This window comes from Poecile atricapillus, chromosome 2 (genome assembly GCF_030490865.1).
Source record: "Poecile atricapillus isolate bPoeAtr1 chromosome 2, bPoeAtr1.hap1, whole genome shotgun sequence".
NCBI lineage: Eukaryota > Metazoa > Chordata > Aves > Passeriformes > Paridae > Poecile > Poecile atricapillus.
In genome coordinates, this window is record NC_081250.1 from 114,766,148 (window position 1) to 114,788,697 (window position 22,550).

The 22,550-nt window shown below is 37.1% G+C and overlaps 1 protein-coding gene across 1 annotated transcript in view; it reads left to right on the forward strand.

Moving 5' to 3' along the window:
* RP1 (RP1 axonemal microtubule associated) overlaps positions 1–22,550 on the forward strand; it is a 161,297-nt gene that overhangs the window by 18,560 nt on the left and 120,187 nt on the right. The window contains exons 6-18 of the mRNA XM_058831135.1: positions 1,504–1,636; positions 6,099–6,250; positions 6,789–6,867; positions 7,554–7,629; positions 9,166–9,242; positions 9,329–9,360; positions 9,499–9,628; positions 10,960–11,070; positions 12,791–12,957; positions 13,582–13,794; positions 14,898–15,075; positions 17,300–17,431; positions 22,108–22,310. Coding sequence (XP_058687118.1) covers positions 1,504–1,636; positions 6,099–6,250; positions 6,789–6,867; positions 7,554–7,629; positions 9,166–9,242; positions 9,329–9,360; positions 9,499–9,628; positions 10,960–11,070; positions 12,791–12,957; positions 13,582–13,794; positions 14,898–15,075; positions 17,300–17,431; positions 22,108–22,310 — 1,683 coding nt within the window. The remainder of the gene's footprint in view (positions 1–1,503; positions 1,637–6,098; positions 6,251–6,788; positions 6,868–7,553; positions 7,630–9,165; positions 9,243–9,328; positions 9,361–9,498; positions 9,629–10,959; positions 11,071–12,790; positions 12,958–13,581; positions 13,795–14,897; positions 15,076–17,299; positions 17,432–22,107; positions 22,311–22,550) is intronic.

Genomic DNA, 22,550 nt, shown 5'->3' on the forward strand with positions numbered 1-22,550 from the left:
TTTTGGGGACAGACATTTAAAATGAGAGACTGAGGAAGTCTGACAAAAAATAAAAGGAAAGAGAAAAATGAAAAGTTATTATTTCACTTCTGTCCACCTAGGATATATTAATTGAAATCAACAGTAAAATTAAAAAAAAACCCAACACTTCAGTGTGTTCCATTAGTTACTTATTTATAAATTTTAATTGTCTTTTTATGGAATCTCAGTCCATCAGATACAGTTTTTAGGGAGTGGTTCATCAGCCAGGGCCAGGTCATTCTCTCTTTGAGACTTTGTGCACAAAGTCAAAAAAAAAAAAAAAGAAATACATTCAAACCCTACAGTCTGAGACAAAGGAATGGATTGATTTCTAGACTTCACACAAGAGGAACAACCTACAGACACTTAGCATCACTGTTTCTTGGGAAACCTACATTTTTTTCCAGGAAGAACTAAAATTAAAACAGCGTGTTCTTCAACCGCAGACCTTTTCTGGTAGTTAGGCACACTAGTTTTCCATGAGTATCCCATGATTTCTGCGTCTGTATCTGTACTGAGATGATATCAGACCAGGAAATGTCCACAAAGGTGCTGCTTTGCTAATCCAAATTTCCCTTTCAGGCTTCATCAGCAGATGTTGTCAGGCTAAGGTGTGCCATGCTTTTCAGACAAGATGAATCTTTGTCTTTAAAGTTTAATATTCACACAGCAAAAGACATAAAACTGTTTCCAGAAATTCTGAGTTTGTTCAATATTCAAATTAAGGAGATTAGATTCTGCAAAGCACAGAGTGAAACTACAAGTAGGAGTGTCTTTCCTTCTCTCTGCCGATCCAAAATCTAGTGTAGATATGGGTATAAATTAGCATAATCAGGGACTATTAGAACATGCAGCAGCCTCTGAAGTGCTTACTAAGGAGCACTTTGAAGTACAAAATAACTCAGCCTCTTTTCCTCCTTCAGCTGGTGTGCATATGGTCCTTTTGCTGCTACGTGCTTGAAGGTGGATATGGAAGAAAATAATGTAGGGCATTGTGTAGGCCTCAACTGGTTTTGGGGCTAGCACTTCCATGGTTTATTTATGTCACAAGGGCTGTTGAAGAATCAAAACCTGTCCCTTTAATTCCTGTTCTGATAAAAGTATAGGGAATGTAGTTACAAGCATTGACAAGCTCCCCAGTGAGAAGTTTCATCTTTGGTAAGCCATGCCACCTAGTGCCAGCCCCCACGGGTGTACCAGCTGGAACAGCAGCTGTGGTTTGTGGGAGTGCTCCTGAGCTGACAAAATCCTGTTTCTCGGCTGCACTTGAATTACTCTGCCCTGAGCTTTCAAATATGACTGAGTGAAAAGTCAGATTTGGGCAGTTGGATCCAGGGAGCAGAAATGCTCCAAACCCGTGGTTTTGTGGTCATCCCACAAAGATGTACCTGCACAGATTTCAACAGCATCCCACACATTTCATGTTCTGTTCCATCTGGTCTGAGATCAGCAAGTTAAATTGGAATTCTTGGTGCTATTTAGGTGCAGTTGCTGAACTTTTTCTCAGGGGAACAGTTCTCTTTCCCGGCGCATCGATGGCTGGCTGAGGATCAGGCTGGTGGGGAAGTATCTGTGGAACTTCCTGTTTTATACCAGGGTCAGCCTATTCTTCCAGGTAAGCACAATACCACATCAGCAAAGTCAGACCCCAGACTGATATTGATAGGGTTGAGTTTTGTTTCATCAGGCCCTCTATTACTTTTTGGCTGCCACATCACTTTTTCTGCTTTCTTTTCCTGTTGTTACTGTATATACTCAGGTAAAAGGTTAAAAAACACTGGAAAAGAATAGAGAGAGTCTTTAATGCTTTGAATTTCACACATTCTTTAAATGGATTCCTTGTTTGGTAAGATTTTCAGTGTTTGTGTTTGGTTTAAAATAAAGGCAATAGTAAAGACATGTCAGACATGAAAACACCATGAAACCAGCATATGAGTCAGGTCACAGACTCTGTTTTCAATAAGTGAGGATTATAGCTCCAGCATTACTATTGTAATTGCTGTTTCAGTCTCTTTCTGGTAAGTGGCTCAGATTCCAGAGTCCTTTTAATTTTTGGGTGTGGAATAAAACTTTCAGAATAAATATTTCAAGGGTCTGTAAGTGTTAAAATCTCCATTATTCACAGGGAGATTTTATTGTAATTCTAAAGATGAATGATTCCAAAGGATATGAAAATTATTGCACTGTTTTAGTGTCCTGATCTACCACACCAGTCCCTGATGTTGCTATAAAATCCCTCTGCTTGATCAATGGAAAGGGAGTGGAAAGTCTGTGTTTGTTCTTCATTTCTCTCCAATTGGCACAGTCCTTTTCAGGAAAATTTCTAAGAAAATTACAAGGGCTTAGCAAGATTAGTGTGTCCTGGGAGAGATGTGGGTGAGGGGGTAAGAATGCTGTGGCAGATTCCCATCACGTTGAAGCATGGTGCTAGAGGAGGAAAAGCCATAACATCACTGGTATTATTTGTGCTAGGACTTCACTAGAACAACATCCACCTGGGACATTTCCTCTTCTCTTCCCCACAAAAATCATATCTGCAGAGGACAAAATTAATGGGATGAGAGAAATTTCCACTCTGAGTTCACTAAAAATTATGGAACCCCTTTTCCAGAATGTTTAACAATTTATCAGTGCTTTATGGTGTGCCTGTGGTCTCTTGTGTTGATCCTGTAAAGTTGAAATTTTAACAGGTATTTCAGTGGTAATAGATATTGTGAGTGCAGGCTAGAGGCAGAAGATATATACAAATAAAATGGAAGGGCAGAAAATGGCCCATGGATGTGGGAAAACGTACCTTGGGACAGTTGCTCTTGTCATAAAGAGATGGATGACCTGAAGTTGTATTTATACTTTCCTGTGATGTCTGAGCTCTGAGATTAAGAACCTAACAAGAAGATCAGAAAAAACAGGTTTGTGCCTCAAAAATATGTTTTAAGAGAAAAAGAATAATGAGAGAAGTTTCCCCCAGTACTTAGCAACATAAAACATTAGGCTAATAAAATACTCTAGAGAGGGTCCTGTCCACATTAACCACAATGAATTTTGGTCATGGGTGGTCATGATCTTCATGACATGAGAAGCCTCAGAGGCACTTAGCCTGCTTCCTCACAGGTTTGGTCTCTTTGGCCAGGAGATTATTATTTTTTGTATAGGGGGACATACAAACACACTGGTATAAAAGTCAAGCACCTCCTCATCCCTTTGAATAAATACTAATTAATGATAATTGACATACTACATTGAATACGCTCTATTCCCCTATTTGCAGTATCTTTTCTTCCCAAATGTTCTCTCATTTAAATATTCTGAGGTGCAGATCTCAACAACCTCCGTTTGTTAGCACATAGTGCTAATAATGCCAAGGTTGCGGATTCAATCCCTATATGGGCTGTTCACTTAAGAATTGTAGTCAATGATCTCTGTGGGTCCCTTCCAACAGAAGGGAATATTCTGTGATTCTCTGAACATCCTAATTTTTGGGCTCTTTCTGAGTAGCAGGTTTCAATTGTTTCTGAAATAAAGATACAATTAAAGATTTTTATTACCAAGTAATCTTCGGTGCATGAAAAGCACAAAGGCACATTTACAACCAATCTCTCAATCTGCATTTTGTAGTTAACAATTTCTCCCTCACACATGGGAGAAAGAAAAGAGCTTCTGTGCATTTCTACCTGATTCAGTGTAAAAAGGGTCATGCAGAAGGCTTTGGAGAAGGCAGTTTCATCTCTGATTTAGTAATTGAAAGACGGCCTCTGTGTCTTTTTGCCGGTGTCATATTTCTGCATGAGACAGTGAAAAGGGAACACAGCTTTCAACTTCAGAGAAGATAGTTTGATAACAGAACAGTGAAGGGATCTGGATTCAATGTGAAAGAGAGATGATGAGAGGCACTTTAAAACCAATTTCTGAATAAAAAGAGGCTGAAACACTCTCTGATTTAACATTCTTTTTTATTCAAAGGAAGAACATGGGAATTAAACTGTTAAGAAGAGTTACACAGGCACTTTGTTACTGTAATGCTGGAGGACTGAGCAACATTCGTTTGACGTTTTATCCTCTACCATTCTACTTCTGTCCCTGTCTGCTCATAGTTTATGACACAATCATTAATTATATCCTGTGAATAAATCAGGGTTACACAGTGTTGGTAGCTAGTGGACCTTTGCTTTTCTCCTTGCAGGAATTATAAAGTAGGTGGTTATTGAAGGAGGCAATTGTTGCGATAGAGGATTGTTGTGGTCCTATGCATGGAATTTTGGTCCAGAGAAAAATTAATTATCTTCCTCTGCTGTGGTCTGTTCATGGGACATGTGTTCATGTGGGTGCTGCAAAGAAAAAATTGGTCAAGTAAATAGATCAGGTGGGGACATACGAAATTATAAGGGTATAATGCAGTATGAATTAACAGTTGCTAAATGAAAATTATTTTGAGTATTGAGACAGGCATACACTGGGAAAGATAGTGCCTGATTCTGCTGCTAATTAAAGAATGTCAAAAGCTTCTGTGTGTTAAATGTGGCTGGTCTTTGCCACATATTTCAGAGGAGCTCAGAGGCTCTGATCTCGAAATGAGTTAGCTCTCATGTCAGAAGGAAACTACCACTAGCATTCTGTGTGGGCACATTAAAACCTGCGCAGGCTGTTAAGTGTTTTTTTCCAAACTGTTACCATTATCTAAATTGAATTCTTTAAAGATAGCTTGTTTAGTAACAAGCACAAAAAATACCATGTAAATAAATGGGAGATAATAGTGAAAAAAATAGGATGAAGGGAAAAATTTTAACACTGAGCAGCCACCTAGCACAATTGCAGATACAGACTGATGGTAAATACATCTTCAGTGCTTATAAAAGGAAGGTGTTTCGCCATCAGAAGAGTGAGATTTGGAAGCAACATTCTTCAGAGAATTACAGCCAATCTTCATGTTTCAAATAGAAACTGACAATTGAATGATGATAATGTTGATGTTGTTTCGGACCCAGTGATTCAGAAACTCTTTTCTGCTTGCAAGACAGAGAAGCACACAGACATCTACCCTTGGAAGAAGAGCTTGTGTGCCAGAAAATAAGGTTTTCTCTTCCCCTTTCATTCTCTCTGTACCTCACCTGGTCTAAAAAGACATTGTTAGTGTATGTTGGCATAAATTTTGCTTTTCCCATGTTAATACTAAAGATTATGATTGCATGTTTTATGTTAATTCTGAATTTTATGGAGTTCCTGCATCTGCATTTTAAGGACCACAGTTTGATATTGGTAGATATTTTTATGTATCATAGCCTTCAGTTTCATTAGGTTTTGACTCAAATTTAATCTTACTTGCATTATCCATTTTTATTAAGCAATTAATAAGAAATTAAGTAATTATTAAACAGTTTAATTTTATTGAATATAAGTTTAGTTTTTCCATCCTAAATTTATATCCTAAAAAAAATTTCCATATGGAATATAGAGAGGTTACTTAACCCTGGAAACATTGAAAGTCAGGTTGGACATGGCTCTGAGCAACCTGAGGTAGCTGAGGATGTCCATGATCATGGCAGGGGAGTTGAACTAGGTGGTCTTTAAAGGTATCTTGCAAACCAAACCAAACCATTCTAGGATTGTATCCTATAACATGAATTGCTAAAATAATAAAACAGTGAGTTTTGAGGTCCTTGAAAGCTAAAACGATGGTGCTAGGTTTTAGCCTACTTGGTTAACCAGTACATTCAAAATGATAATGGCTCCCATTCCTTTTTACGGTTTTGATCTCATCACTTACGGTGACTCCAATCTTGGATTTACATTATTTACTTTTCAGTTTATGATGATTTTAAATGATGCTGCAGGACCAATACTGGGCATTTAGAATTAACTTCTGTTTGCATTCCCCACAAATGACAGCCTGGGATACAACAATAAATGTAGCAAACATAGAAACCATAAAAGTAAGTCTGTATTTTATTTTATTGAATAGCAATATTAATATTTTATACTCTGTCCTTGGCACAGATGTATTTGGACTTTACAGCCAGCTAGATGTTATTGTAACTATAATAGTGCTTGTGATAGGGAAAGTTGTCATCTTTTATTTTCAGTGACTGTCTACAAAGTTCATGTGACAACAGGAGACCTGTGGAATGCTGCAACTGAAGCTGATGTCTATATTTCTGTCTATGGAGAAAGAGGTGATACAGGATCAAGACAGCTGCTCAGGTCACAGAAATCCAAGAAATTTTTAAAAGGACAAGTAAGTGAAAGAGCATTTTAGATATCTTTGGCTGGCTTTTCTCTCTTGGGTGGGTGGTACATCCAAGAAAGTTGCAATTAGAAAAGAGATAATCACTATATTCCGATGGCTCCCCAGAATTCCTTAATTAAGTATTCCCTATTACTTTCTAACGTTATACCACTGCTTTTGAAAGTGAGAATTTTCATTTGTAAAATAGGTAAGCTGTGTACTTTTGGTTTTCATTCTTCTAAAAATTTGGTTTAAAAAGCAAAGAAGAAACAAATTTTATTTTTAATCTGCATTTCTAATGTAAATCTGCTGTAATTTGTATGTGCTTAGCCATTCAACAGATTTTTCTTTCCTGACTCTGATCCCATTCATTTGAATGGCACTACTCTCATTAGCAAAGTGATCAGGCTTCTGCCACTGTTTCAGCTAATATTTCAAATGATGATCTTGACAAAAGAGTTATAAGAGTTTATGGGTATTCACAATTTCGTGGCTGAATAATGCTATGCTTTTTAGATTTTTCTGAAATTTTGTTGGTTGATTACAGACTGACATCTTTGCTGTTGAAGCTGTGCACCTTGGATGTTTGTACAAGGTTGTTATAGGACATAATGGGCTTGGATCAGGTCAGAAATCTCACTTTCACTATACTCTCAACCATTATGTTAAGAACAGCATCTGACAGTAATTTTTACTAATCTCTATGAAAAACTGTAAAGAGGGGGAATGTTTGCATGTTAAGACATTGATTGTGTCTTGTATTAAAGTCAAAATGAGCCAATATAATTTTAGATGGATTAGCATTATCAGTTGCACTCTAAAGATGCAATTGAAGATTTTTGTAGCACTGTCTTCTCATTAGACTTCCAATTAATGGTAAAAATTAAAATGCTTGCAGTCACAAGTCCTGCTTTTCAAACTCTTGAGCCTAAATACTGTAAACATAACAACTTATTTTGAGTCTATAAGCTGCTATCTAATTTTGTTGATATTTTGATTGGCCAAACGAATAAGTCTCATATGATGGCAATGTTAAAGGAGGGAAGGATGTAGCCAGGGAGAGACCCAGCAGCTTGCAGGCCCATAAGGAAACTCTAGAGTACCTAGAGAAGGTACTGTCCTCTCTCCAGCTGTGAGACTGGAGACTCTTGTCTCCAGTGAGTGGAGACTGTGACTCTTGCAGCCTACCAGTGTAGATGCAGATTTTACAATTTCCAAAAAAGAGAAAACTATAGGAAGTCATACATAATTAAATACATAATTTTTTCTCTTATGAAGAAACTTTTTTTTTTTTAACTTTATTTCTTCTAAGGAAATGGATGGTTTCTGGAAAAAGTTGTGATCAAGGATCCTGTAACAGATTTGGATTATACTTTTCTTTGTCACAGGTTAGTTGTGTTTGATTTTGGTTAAATTTTTAATAAATTTGTAACTACTCTTAGTTTTTCTCCTGAAATGCCCTGTAAGGGGAAATACGTGTTTCCTAAGAAGTGAGCTGTCTGATTCTTCTTACAGCTCTAAGAGCTGTATCTGCCCCAAACATCTGGTGCATTTGAACTAAGGTAAAAGCAGTAAAAAGTCCTGCCTGGGAACTTTCCATTCTTGCACCTTTTGAACTATTTAAGATAGGCTTTTGTTACATATTTCCCATATCCACTACCTTGTATCTGACACCAGCAAGTCCATCCATTCTTCCATGTCATGCGGTGCAGTCAGAAGAGTGGCTTGCTGTCTTTCTAGCTAACTGTTCCTGATTTACTGAAGTTAGTATGGAGATGAATGTGGGGTTCAGTCAGCTCAGGCTCAGACTTTAAGGTCCTGTGAAATGGCAATCACAAATGCAACTACCTGACCACATCACCTTTAGTCATTTGCTTTGCAGCCTCTTGCTGATCTGCAATGTAATTTGAAGCAATCCCAACTTCCCATCTGCCTTTTCCCCTGCAGATGCTGCTGCTCAGAATCTTCTGTTATGTAACTCATTTACAGTTTTATCTATGCCTAATTAATTCCCAACACCTTGTGGAAAAATTTTAATCTATAACTATCAGTGCGAATATTAGGAACGATAAAGTCCAGTCACGTAAGAGTCAAGCTGCAGCTTGCCAGTGGTACCCCAATTCTATTTCCTTGTCTCACTTCTCTGAGTGAATAAATAACTGCCTGAGACAGCCCAGAGTGAGTGATGTGCACACTGAAACTGATTTATGTGTGAATAAGGGCTTTCTGCCTATCAGATACAGCACCTCATCCTTGCCTGACCTAATTTTGAGTCTGTATTCTAGATGAGATGAACTGCTATGAAGAGATCTATAATGCTGGCTTCATACATAATTTAGGGAGAGTTCAACTCCATTTCAGGCAGAAAAATACAGGGTATGTGCTAGCTATTGTTAGAGTTTGATGCCGTGCTTGCCATCTTGCTCTGGGTGTGTGAATGATTTTGACTCAAATGGAGTTAGATTTACATAAGTAGATGTGTAAAAAGGCATTGTGAAAGTATAGTTCAGACATGGTGAAACTGTTGCCACTGTTGGATTTGCCTTGTCTTATAGGGATTTTCAGGGCACAGAATAATTTGCATCTTGCTGTAGTCTTCTTGCAGATAGGAAGAACAAACATCATGACCACTGCACAATTCATTATTGATCTGGGATGAATATGAGCTCACTGATTTGTAACAATTGGGTTAGGCCCTTGTACCTCAGTCAAGGAAAGCATTTACTTATGTTTCACCAACAACAAGAAACACATATAATTTTTTGCCAAAGTTAATTTCTTTTTACTAAAGCTGGATTTTTGTATTGCTGTTTGTCAGCCTTGAGACTTTAATGCATAGGACAGCAAGTATTGATATCCAAGTGCCGTGCGTACTTTGGAAGTTGCCAGTGAAGGTTATTACTGAAAGAGGTTCTGGTTTTTAGGTGGCTGGACCAGGGACAGGATGATGGCAGTATTGCTAGAGAACTGCCTGTGACAGATGCCAGCACATTTCCAGGAAGTAAGTGAAAATTGGTGGGGAAGAAAACTGTCTCAAAGGGAAGAAAGGATCTCTGTAAATTAATTACACTCTTTTTATCTGCACAGGACAAGAGCTGGAACTCAAGAGAGAAAAAACTGTAAGAGTATATATTTTTATTTTAATTTAAACCATTGAAATTATGCTTTGAGTGAAATCAGGTCAGTTGAATGCTTTGTAGGACAAATTGCTGCATATCGTCTCATAAGTCTTTTCTGTTTGTTCTTTTCAAAACTAGTGGGCTGCAGAAAGATGGAAATTTCAGAAAGGCATTACACTTCAATTTTACAACAGGCTCACCCGTGGCTTCATTTGCCTCTACCCAGACAGCAGAGTTGATGCTCTTGGTGACAAGAAAAATAAATATGGTAAAGTATTTTCCATGTGGATGTATGCATAAGAGATACAAGGAAGAAAGACTTTAATGTTGAGATTCCTAAAATGGATAGGAGTGGATAATCATACTAAACATTTTCCTTACTTTAAGTATGCATGTATTAGTGACTATAAGGACTCAGAAAATAAGAAAATATATACTTAGTACACACACACACACACACACACACACACACACACACACATTCATTCTCATATGGTGTCTTGTTGCTGGCTTTCCTTTACCAAATGGAAAAACTTCTTGTCTTCTGCAGTTTGGTGCTCCCACAGAACTCACATGGCAAGGACAGCTGGAGTGTTTTGAAACTAGTTCCATCTAAGATAACAAGTTCAAATTTAGGTAGAGTTCGTTAATAAGGAGTATAAATATGTGTGCGTGTATGTGTACACATACATAGAATTTATGTATAAATTAATTTTAATCTATTTTTTAACTGATTTTAATAGCAATCTTCCAGTTCCACCCTTTATCAGCTTTCTTCCTACTCCATTAGTAGCACTTGTCTCTAATACAAGTTGTATTAGGTACACATATTTTATTCCCTTAGTAGTGATGGAGCTGCTCAGTCTTTCTGACATCTCACCAGGGACTTTACACAGAGACCTTACACAGATCTTTCTGGAAGTGATAGAATCTTTCAGAACACACCAGAGTGCATCAGGACACCGCAGGATTCCTCCAGAGACAGTTGCATCTTACAAAAAGGCAACATAATGGACTGGTAGAACAGTTGCTTAAAAAAATGGTTGTTGTCCCTGGGAACAATAAAAATGGCAAGAATTTACCTTTCATCACTATTTTGTAGCTATAAGAGTTAATCATTTGGAAAATTGGCCAGATTTAAAATTTGAGAAGCCATGAGATATGCTGCAGGACTTGCTTTACAAATTCTATTATGGATATAGAGAAAATGAATTCTCTTTTCTTACCTGAGAGCTTTATGTTCCCTACATCATCTGTTATTTATCATCTAAATTCATTGCTAGAGCCCAGTTCATCATGCTGGAGTTCTCAGCTCCTTTTTATGGATTTTTTTTAAACATATGTGCTGATAAAAAGAAATTTGTTCCTTATCATTACCTCTCAGGGCTTTTCTCCTCAAGGCAGCAAAAGAGACAGTAGTCCCTTGATGCCCTTTCCTGAACAAATGAGAGAATTTATTGATTGGAGAGGTCAAACTGTTGAGTTAAACACTGAATTAATTCTTTTCCCTTGAAAATGATAAACCATCGATTGTAATTAAATGTAAATATGAATTAATATACTTTCATATTTCTAACTTTTTTTTTTCTTAACACTTAGGTCTTTTTGATGTAAATGTCAAAAGGGGAAATAGATGTATATTCAGCAGTCATGAGATGCCATCTCTTGCTCTTGCTCTTGTCAGTGGCCGAGTAACTGGAAAGGTAGGAAGTGGTGTTACTGATTCCTGCTTCATAAAGACATGTCATTGTCTGATTTAAAAAAAAAAAAAAGTTTTAAAAATCTGTCTAATAAATAATTCCGGTCCAATAAGGAGTGAAGAATTGCAGAACTGAACCCAGGAAACTGCTGATAAATAGGTGACTTTAGAGATAGGGATTTGTTTTCTCACAGTTTACTTTTTATTCTTTGGTTGATTTCTTTAATTCAGATGTACCAGACTATTGCAAGATGTCATTTATATTTGTATGCCACATGCTGACAACTACCTGGAATGCCCTAATCTGTCCTCTTTTTCGATAAGAAAAAAATCTTTGGCTTGAATTTAAATGTCCCTTTTACCTTTGTGTTTTTTCTTTTTTTTTTTTTTTTAAGTAACATGCCAGTCATAAGACAATTGGTATAATCCAGTTTGTCTTGATGCATTTTGATTTGTTTCAGCCCAGCTTCAAGTCTTACTATGATCTTTCTTCCTCAGCACTTGCAGTATACTGGTAGGTAAACACAGTTGTAGAATCCAGTTCCTTCTGATCAGAGAATCAGAGAATATCCTGAGTTGGAAGGGACCCACAGGGATCATGGAAATCTGATTTCTGGTCCTTCACAAGACCAGAATTTAGGTGGGAATGCCCAGATACCTCCCCACATGAAGGGAAGCTTTCAGTTATCTGGTAAAGGCCTCAGAAATGAGTCTGGGGGTGCTTTGGGAGTCTTCTATGTTTTATGGCACCTTTAAGACAGGATATCTGTCTCTCAGGCATTGGAGGAACAAAAAGGCTACATAAAATTGCAATTTGCCTCATATTATATACTTAATTGTACTTTGAGGACATGCTTACTTGCTTGTTTCACAAGTACTTTTAAACTTCATACAATTTTTCCTTTACTTTTATAGATATATTGTATCTAATAGACAGGTCTTTTAGCTTTTTTTTCCGAAGGTAGTGCCTTGAAAATTAAAAATTTCCCTAACAATATTGGCTTTTGTCTTGAAATTTCTAAGATGATGTAAATCAGAAGTATAATCAATTATTAGAGGTATTTTTAGCATTTAACATTGATTAAAATTCTAGTTTTATTTAAATATGAGGATGATGATAAGTGGATAAATTATTTAAATATGTATTATTATTTATTGCTAAATGTTTTGATAAAATATTAAATTATGATTTTTTTTTGCAATGGGATCATAGAGCCTGCCAAGCTAAAGAGGCAAACATAGAGTAAAGTGTATTGCTTTTCTATTTCATGTAAATAGTATGTAAAGAGTATCATATTTCATGAGTCTCTGAGTGTTTTCTGTGAGGACAGTAGAAATGAATGAAGACAAACAGAAAAGGAAACCGTGCCAAAGATGGGCCAATGCCCAAGAGTTACTGTGGTTCTTTTCCTGTCTGTGTCAGTTTTATACTTCTTTACCATCTTTATAGGCTGTGACACGCTCTCCAGCTGAGGCACCCAGGTATCTTTTGTATTATTGTCAGATCTATGTCATCTTACAAGGAACTGTTTCTCTCAAATTCCACAGAGTCCACAATTTCAGTCCTTATTAGTACTGCAAATCTGAAAAATGGAAAGATTTTTGTACTAGGCTGCTAGGATTGTGGGAATTCAAACAACACAGAAACTATATTGTGATTCTCTCAGGTTTGGATTTTGCCATATAGTTGGCATAATTTATTCTTCCTTCTTTGACTATGTTAGAGCAAAGACAAGGCGTGCTGTGAGCTCCGTGTTCACCTTCAACCAGACAGCTGTGCCATTCTGGAGTCAGCCAGCTACCCAGGTCACACTGTGGCTTTCAATCGCCAAGGCAAAGTAGCCGATGAAAGATCAGGATATGCTGGGCTTTCCAAAGACTTTGTTGTGCACGTCAAGGTAAGGCGGGCAGAGGGAAATTAGGCAGACTCTCAGTTATAAGAGTTGCTGTTATAAAGCGGATTATTTCTAGCCCCGTGTCAGAGGTTTGCGAGCTAAAAGGGGGATCCTCTTCCACGAGGTGGAGCTCCACAACAGTTTAACACGTAGGCGGCACCTGGGAGGGCTCCCCTCGCTGCTGGCCCCGGGAGAGCGCTGCCGACACCGCAGCTCCTACCTGCAAATAGGCTGGGCTGTAACACGGGCGAGATGAGACCCTAAACTTCCTAGCAGACCTTCGAAAAGTAGCCCACGAGAGCTGCTGTTGAAAAGAGACAAGTTCCTTAATTTGCCACTCTCCTTGTGCTCTGGATGTTGTGCCGTGCTGCTGAGCAAGGAAAAGCAGGGATGCTGCAGAGTAGGGAAGGATTTCCACTGCTCTGGTTAGTGTCTGCACTGAAAGCAGCAAATATCCAAAGACTGGAGGTATACTTCAATTACTTGAGACTGACTCTTTTATCTTTCACACAAGGACATTCATGAATAAGTGCTTAAAACAAAACAATAGGAGCAACATCAGGATCAAAATTTAATACGGAGAAAAGGAGTGCTGTTCACAGAGGACTTTTTGTTTCTGACCTAAAGGGTGTGTTTCATCATGGTGCCATCATTCTGCTCAACACAAGTCTCTGCCAGGCTCTGTCCCTTAGACCTGATGGGAGCTGCAGTGGAGCAGGTCAGCAGCAGCAGGAATCCTACTGGAAGGTGCATAAAATTGGCTCCGGACTCTGCATGTTTGAAAGTGTGAAAAAACCAAGAATGTATCTGAAGATCAAAGATGACCAGTGTGATGGAACAGTAAGCAATTCTTGTTTGCATTTCCCTCTGCAGATAGTTTGAGTGAATTTTCAGTGATAGGAGAGAATCTTTTTTAATTTGCCTGGATAAAAATGACATGAAACTTTGCTCAGATTTAATTTGTTTCAAATCTTTTCCTTCATTTGCCAAAGAAACTATAGAAAAATAGAGCAAGAGAAGGTGTTGTGTTAGTTTGGTAATTGATTGAATCAGTGAAGATCTGATTATATTTTAAAACTATTGAGAATGTGGATGTAGTTAAAACTTATGTACTGCTAGATAGATGATGAAGATAAAACCCATTAAAGAATAATTAAGACATATACAACTTTATATTTCCCTGGCTTTTAAAGTGTTTTTCTTTTCATCTAAGTTAATATTTCTTACATTTATGTGAGAAATATTCCTTCATAATTTTTATTTGGGAGTTGAAGACAACTGAATACGAAATAAAGATGTGTAAGTACTCAGATATGAGGTCCATAAGAGTTTTGTCATTGCTTCCAGAACACTTTCAGAGATTAAAATGCTTGATCCATATTTTGAATTTAGGTTTTGTGAGTATATTATTTTTCAGCAGTGTTCCACCAGTGGATCAGGAGGTCCAGATAAAAAGTGACATTGGATAAAGGTTTTGAGATTAAACTTGTAAGTGCTATGAAACTGAGGGAAAAAATGACATTTATTTAATACATGCTATATTATGTGGCATTAGCAAACCTGTGTTATGTATAAAATCTGTATAGAAATACCCTATGTGTTCTAAAATAGCTATTTTCACATTTCTTAATCCTCTGGAAACTGTTTAAGTGGGAAACTCCTTTGAATATATCCTAGTCTTTGCCTAAATCCTAACATAAATCAGAATGCTTTCACTTGGTCTTTCATTTCCCTGACTTATGTGATTAGTTTTTCTGGTTAAAGGATTAAAAAGGGATTAGGTACAGGTATGTCTCTGTGTGTCTAGTAATGTAGCATGTTGTGAAGAATGTAAAGTTAATCTGAAGTATTACTGGAAAGTAGTAATAATTAAGACTTAAGAAACATCCTCTAGTTACATTAATTCAATTGTTGAATTCATGTTTCTGTTTTCAATTTCTTAGGGCTCAGGTGATGAATACTGTCATTTTAAAATTGAGAATAATTTGGAAACTGGATCTGTAAGTCTGGAATCAGTGCGAAATAAAGGGATATATGTTGGTCTTCTGCCAGATGGCCAGACTAAACCAGTTGTTAACACTGGGGAGAGAAATATCTTCTTCTACCCACAGGTCATCAAATGTAAGTGATTTCTCAACAGCCTATGGATTTACATATTAATTAATAGTTTTAACTGACAAAATTCAAAGCAATAGTGTAAAAGATACATTGACACAGTTTCCCTTGTGTTTCAGTAGTTTTAAAACTGAAAATTTTATTGTAAGCACACTTAATTTCTCCTACATATTCAGTTAACTTAATTCCTTTCTAACTGATAATAATAATGATAATAATACAGAAGTTGTCAATTGTTTTACTACTAAGCTTTTGAAAATGAAAATTGAAACAATGGACAAGATAAAGATGGCTTTGACTTCCTGGGTGCATTCTCCATTCTGGCCACAGATTTTGGAAGCCTGTAAGATGTCTTGCTTCCAACTCTACCACAGTTTTTCCCGATTCCATAGGAGAATTAGTAGACTTTCAAGAAGGCCTACTTGGCAGTGTTCAGTTTCTTTTTTAGTGATGTGAAATACATCGTACTCCCCACCCAGTATATTCATTATGTCATTCCTCTGTCCCTGTCCTAGTTTAGGGCAAATTAGGGAGGAAAACTCCAAATGGGGATTTCCCCAGGGAAATGCCCCCTCTCTACTAACTGGTCCGGGAAAGGCAAAAAAAATTCTTTGGAGAGAAGCGGAAGAAGCTGTTTATTTACCAGAAATTGAATAATATTAAATAATAAAACCTCTTGCTGTTCAATGGGATCAAGTTTAGGAAGAAAAGTCCTTTTCATGTGGTGTAGCTCGGCTCGCTCAGGTTCTTATCAGTCCCTCCGGCGCTGGAAAGTGCCGAGGTCCAGGCCCTGGTGGGCCACAGGCGTGAGCTCCCGGGGTTTGGCTGGGTGTTCAGTCCAGAGCAGGCTTGCACAGATCCAAGAAAAAAGGAAAAAAAACCAAAAAACAAAGGTCCAGGGAACTCCTCTGCCTCAGCTAGCTAAAACTAACTAAAAGCCAGAGAGAAACTCTGTCCCGCTGTCTGTCCGTGCTTCAGACACCACAGTCCAGGAGCGAGATGTGTGGGAGTGATGTTTTCTTTAACACAAACTGCGGCTTCTTCTTCCCCCTCTCTTGCTCTCAGAGCCAGTCTTAAAGGTGCAGAACTTAATATATAACATAAACCAGGCGATTGGGGATACCAGCATCATAAAGTCACCCGAGGACAGTCCCATAGTCAGATTTGAGAACTATTGCAGCCAAAATGTTTCCTCAGTAGAGAGCTGACCTACTCAACAAGCCAGGACTCAGAAACTGGGTCTCAGCACACTCTGGATCACTGTCATTGGATAGTCTGCTTGTCTTTTCCCCTTCAGGAGAACAAAGTTTTTAATTTAGTGAAAAACTGGCTACCAAACCAGATGACTTAGATGATAGCTGCAGGAAACTACTCTACAGGAAATGTATTCTTATCTGGTGAACTTGACAACAGACATGAGGAAACAAAAAAACTCATGACAAGGCTAAATGGGCATCAGTTTGCAATTGAGAAGTTGGTCAGATTTTTTTCCAAGCAGAACAAACTTTTCAAAAAGAAAGTTTCAAAACCTAAAACCACTCTTACTAACTGTTACATGCGTATTGTGACGGAAAGTCACTGTAAGCACATCCCTACTGTTCCATCCCTGCTTGCTGCAGGGTGATAGGAATATTTTGATCACTGTGTCCTTGTAGAAATGAGGAAATTATTTGTCTTTATTACCTTTTGGAAGAGCAGTGTTTTCAATAGAAATTCTCAACAAGACAGTGCTTATTCATTAAACAAAGCTAAATGTTACTGTCACAGGCTTCAACCCCTCTAATCTGCATTTCTCACTAAAAGGAACATAAAAAGGAGCTAAGATTTTCTATGCAAGCAATAAATATTGCCTTTTTGACATTTTCATATTAACAATATCAATTTATATTATTCAAATGGTCTCTAGCAGTTTTCATTTCAGCATTCCCATTCTTAAGAAAGGAAACATTTTGGGGGTGGAGCAGCTTATTTTGGAGAAAGTTACATTTTAACAAGTCATTTTATTCCTACATCAGTGTTAAATTTTTGCTTAGATTTTTAAAACATTGAACAGATTTTAATTGGTATGTCAGGGTTTTTTTTTTTTTTTCCATTTCTTGTAGCATTCTGCTAACAATAAAGATTTTTATACGTGTTGTGTGGAACAACTGTGAGATCTGTTGCTTGCTTCTGAGAAAGAAACACCAAATGGCTTCTAGCTTGACACAGATTTTACATTTTATTGTTTTAGTTGGCCGGGAAAAGCCTATGGGAACATCTGCAGCACCCAAACAAGAGAAGAAAGAGCTCAGAGAATCTCTATTCCAACCAGAAAAAGCTCAGGAGCCAGTACCTCAAAGGCCTCCAACTCCCCCACCCTCAAGTAAGTGAGAGTTTACAAACCAGCTGTGGTGCGTTCTTTTATGCTTGTCCTCTCTGCATGTTTGCAGAGACTCACCTCAGGAAGGACAGTGAATGGCTTTTTATTGAATTGATTTATTGATTTTTATTGGTCATTGAATTATGCACACAAACACAGTACATAAAATACATTGTCAGTCACTCTTTTTCTAAAAGGAGCATTGGAATGTGGTTTATTGATAAGGCAACAATCAACATTTTAAAAAATTAACTAGTAACTTATTGATTAAATGTTTCTGTGGAAATTAAGAGGTTGATATGGTGCAGAACCCTATCTAAGGCTCACTGAAAGAATGGAATATTTCTCATTTATGCTCTCACACTCACGTTTTCAGCTTTATGGTTTACTGGAGGAAAGAGAAAGGTTTTGATGCAGTGCATGCTACATCTATACCTGTGTTTTGGCAAGTAGGAGTAGATAATGTTCTGGTCATGCTTCTGGAGTCATGGTCTAGTAGGCTTTTTTTCTAGAATAAAATGTTTCATCTTTAGCTAAAGAAATTGCATAAATGGTCTAAACCAAGAATTTTTGGAATATTCAGAGTCCTAGTAATCAAACTAAGATAACTAAACAAAACAGGGTCTGATATATCTCTTAAATAGTGGGGATGATAATGCTTGTTTCCTGCATCTCTTATTTCAATCTATCCAAAGACCCTGACAGTCTGAATCATGTCATATCACCATAAAAAGTAGGTGGGGTAAATGGAAACTACTGAGCTGCAAACAGCACATGGAGGCATATTCACAGGGTGGAAAAATGTCTGTTACTTTACGAGGGCTTTAAAGACAAGATTACATTGCAACTTCCAGTATGAGAGACATGCTTACTCAGTTACAGGTATTCTCAAAGGCATTTATGTAGCAAACAATTCAGGTGGGTTGCTGATTTGATTTCAAACTTGATCTTCAGACTGTTTCAAAGTGTAAATGAAAAGTCTGGCTGTGTGAACAAGACATCACATCTGGCATCCTTGTTCATAGGGTATAATGGGAAGTATGAGGCAGGATTTTAATTAAATTCAATTCAGCCAAAGTATTCTGGTTAAATTTCAAGCATAGGTGTGAATCACTATAAATACTTAATTCTTTTTCCATTTTTAGCTGAAAACACCCAATTTCTGATCTATCAGACTTAACCTTGTATCATTGTGTCAGAAAGCCTTCCCAAAGTATGGTGGGTTGTCAGCAGATATGCTGTGTCTGAAACCCATGGCAACAATGCACAAGCCATCAGCCCTGTTTTCAAAGAAGCTGGATGTTTTTAGGGTTGGATACAAAGGATCTTTTTATAGAAGCAATATCTGCCGTGAAATTAGTTACATAGAGTCTATAGCACTTTTTAAGTAGTTTTTCTGGCATTCATAAATATAGATTCTGCTTATGGAAAATGAATAGAAGTATCAAAGCTACTCTGTCTTTCAAATAAAATGATCATTTTTTAGTTAGATGCTTTTCACTCAACATATGACATGTACAGGTGAGCCTTAAGTTGTAAACTGATATTCACTAAATTGTCTTTTTTTTTTTTTCACTCCCAGTTAATATTTGGAAAAGGGTGATGCTTGTACTGAGTGTACAATCCAGCAGTAGGCTTTGCAGGTGAACTCAGATCAGATAGCTCTTAGACTGACCAGACCCTCACTTTTATGCCTGTGTCTGGTAGATGTGTTTTGGTTTTTGTTTTCACAAATAATAATTGGTTTAGGATACATTAAACTGAAAACCATGCTACAGCATTTGGGACTTTTCCCATTGCAGTTCTCCTCAAGAAACTTCTTTCACTGTACAGAGATGATGTCAGGTCCCAGCTCCCACTTAAAAGCTCAGACGTCATTAGTTTCCATGACACAAATGCAGTCTGTGACCTTGAGAACACCTCTGTGGTTTGGTATTAGCAATGTGTATCTCTGAGAAATGCTCTCTATATCCTCCACATTCTTTTCCTGTATGTCTGGTATTATTAGTTGCTATTAATTTTTAAATGTATTTTACTTATAAGATACAAATAAAATGTGATCTCATTTCCACCTCAGATAACACTGGAAATGACATACAGAGGTGTAATAAAAATACATCAACTTTATTGCACAAACTTCTGCTCCAGAGATTAGTTTTCCTGATAGTTCATCTGAAAAGTGTCACTCAATCATATGGTCTCCTGAGACAAGATAATTTTCTTTTTCTGTTGTATTTAGGATAAGTAAGTAAATTGAAAAAAAAAAGTTATTTCTGTGAAATTGTGGGAAAGGTTCTGACTTCATCATTCTCATGCAGGCCTATTAGAATTAATTTTTGTCACAATAGATTTACAGCATGGTATCATGAAGTGTGTAAAATCCCATGAGTAATGCAGGGCAACCATCAAATCCTCTTTTCAGGCTGGAATATTTTTAGCCTGAAGCAAATCAATGCTACTGATTTCCATTTGTAACAAGAGCCAGGAATTTACAAGGCACAAAGCATTCCAAGCCTGTGAATTGTTTGTGCATTATAATTGTTCCAAGAGGTGCAGTAACTGTTTTGGGTTGCAACTGCCCAAGTGTGGAGTTCTTGTCCTAACCACAAGAAGCAGCATGGGATTCCTTATGTTTCTTGAGTATCTTTGCATTTTATGAACATTATAATCACTTTGCTGTAAAAAAGTTGTGGTTTTAGATAGCTGGAAGGAATCCTAGTTTTCAAAGTTACAGGTGAGAAGTTAGGTAACTACAGTTGAAGAAAATTGTATAGGCAAGTTCTCAAAAATATTTATCATACCAAAGCAATTACTTTGTTATAATTCTTTCAGGCACTGAAAGACAAGTGTAATTAAACTATTAGGCAGGTAAACTCTAAATGTTTGTCTGTTGCTTTATTTTTGGGATATGGATTTTCTTTTTCCTTTCAGAATAACTTGCTCTCAGTCATGACAAGGAATACAATAAAACCAGCCATTATTATGACAATAATGCCTATTCTAAATCACTATGACCATTCCAAAGTCATACTACTACTGTTAGAGGCACTGCTGTAAAAGTCATGCTACTCCAGTTCTGAATTTCTTAAATAATTGTTTAACCAAATGTTATAATCTTTACCAGTGCTAAATTTCCTGTGATTCCAGAAGTCAGACCTTATTTATTATAAAACTTTGTACTGGATCGCAAGTCCTTTGCAATTCCTTGTGTGAATATTTCACATCAGTTAAGAGATCAATGCTAGTGGATCATAATTCAGTTTTGGTGCTTTAGTTACCATGTTGATTTAAGTATAGGATAACCTGATGATCCAACCAGCTGTATAATTCCTTTTGGGTACAAGTTGTTAAGAAAAAACTGCTGCTGGTGGGGATATCTTTTGCATCACCTTTTTTTCTGTCTAGTTTTGGTTTGATTTTGATTGGTTGGTTTGATTGGTTTTTATTTCCTTTGATGTAAGGGCATCCAGAGAAACCCAATACAGTATTTTAATCAAGCAAATAAAAAAGGAAAGGACTCTAATACCACTATATAACTTTTGCAGCAGAAATATCCACAGTGGTTCATTGGGAATTCCTCAACAAATTCATGTTGGTGGCATATTAAAAATTCTTATTGTAGTCACATGGAAAGTTCTCATGTGAAAAATTTGGGAATCCCTGGAAGACACTGTGTATTGGCAATGTGTAGGTTCATCTTTTCAAATTTGGGACTTATAACTGCTTCATGTGTCAGAACAGACTATAAATTTCTGGCAGCAAAAATTCCCTCTTTTGGAGAGGGTTCTAGGGTCAGTGGTCCCATTATTGAAAAGCAGTGTTCCAGACATCTGATGTTTGTAAATTTCACTTTGGTTAAATTACACAAAATTTAATTCCTTTACCCTAATATAGTCTGGTTTTTTTGATATCTCCTGTGCAGAGGTGTCATTTGACATCTCTGCATGTGTGTATATTTCTCTTAAGGGTAGATGGAAGATCAGTAGGTGCTGCTCTAAAGTGAAGCCTGTGTTTTACAAAATTATATTTGCTCAGCCATTAGAGCTGTGAAATTTATTCACAAAATGCAACTGTGTTGCTATTGTCTCATTCATACAGAGCAAGCCTTGATCCAAATGATGGCACTGCATAAGTACGGTTGGGCAAGGCTATATTGAGGTGATTTTTGTTTTTTTGCTTGTTTATTTGTTTTTTGCAGTATTTAGTTGATATTTAAATTGAAGAATGTTCATTTCCTGATTTTTTTTTTATTTTTAATTTGAAATGAAACTTGTCTGTGTTCCCAGACGCGTGAGCCTGCTAACAATGTCCCAACACAAGGCATTAGAGGAGAAATCCTACTTGTTTCTAAATGTCAGACTAAGGAACCAGAAATGTCAATTTAATGGTCAAAGTTCTGCACCATAGCATCCTTAGTCTGCTCCAGAATATGTACAAAGAATATGATGATAGCACGAGTGAGAGATAACTTGTTCTTTTCCAGCTTTTTCTTGTAGCTCAACTAATCAGTACATTTTGGTCTAGACAAGAAACATAAATCAATCTTTTCAGACTATCTCACTTGCCATGAAAAAATATGATCTACCTGCTGTTATGGCCTCCTTATGTGCTGAAGTTACAACAGCAGCTGGCAGTTTCATGTCAATTTTCATCTTCCACTAACGTTCTGTATTTCACAGAGGAAATGAGAAATCCCCAAGGTGCTGAGTGTCCCCTTCCTTCAGATGATGAATGGAAAGTGTCAATACTGACAGGAAATGCAGGAACTGAAGCAAGTGTTGCTCTTTGGATATATGGAGACAGAGGATTAACTGGACCAATAACTCTTGGCAAGGACAACAGGAAGCAGATGTTTTTTCCCAGGCAGGAAGATGAATTTCAGGTAGCTAATGAAGGCTAAGAACATTATTTTAGTAGGTATCTTTCCAAGGATTATCCTGTCATGTGAAAAGAAGAAATGGGTTTTTTCCTGTATTTACTGCATAAAATTAATCTGTATCTAATCTCCATGAATTCTGTGTTAAATGAGCTTGTTATTTATAGTAAGCAACAGAAGATATAATCTTTCTTTTAGACCTCCTCCCTCATATAGAAGATCAAATGAGACAACTGCAGAAGTAAA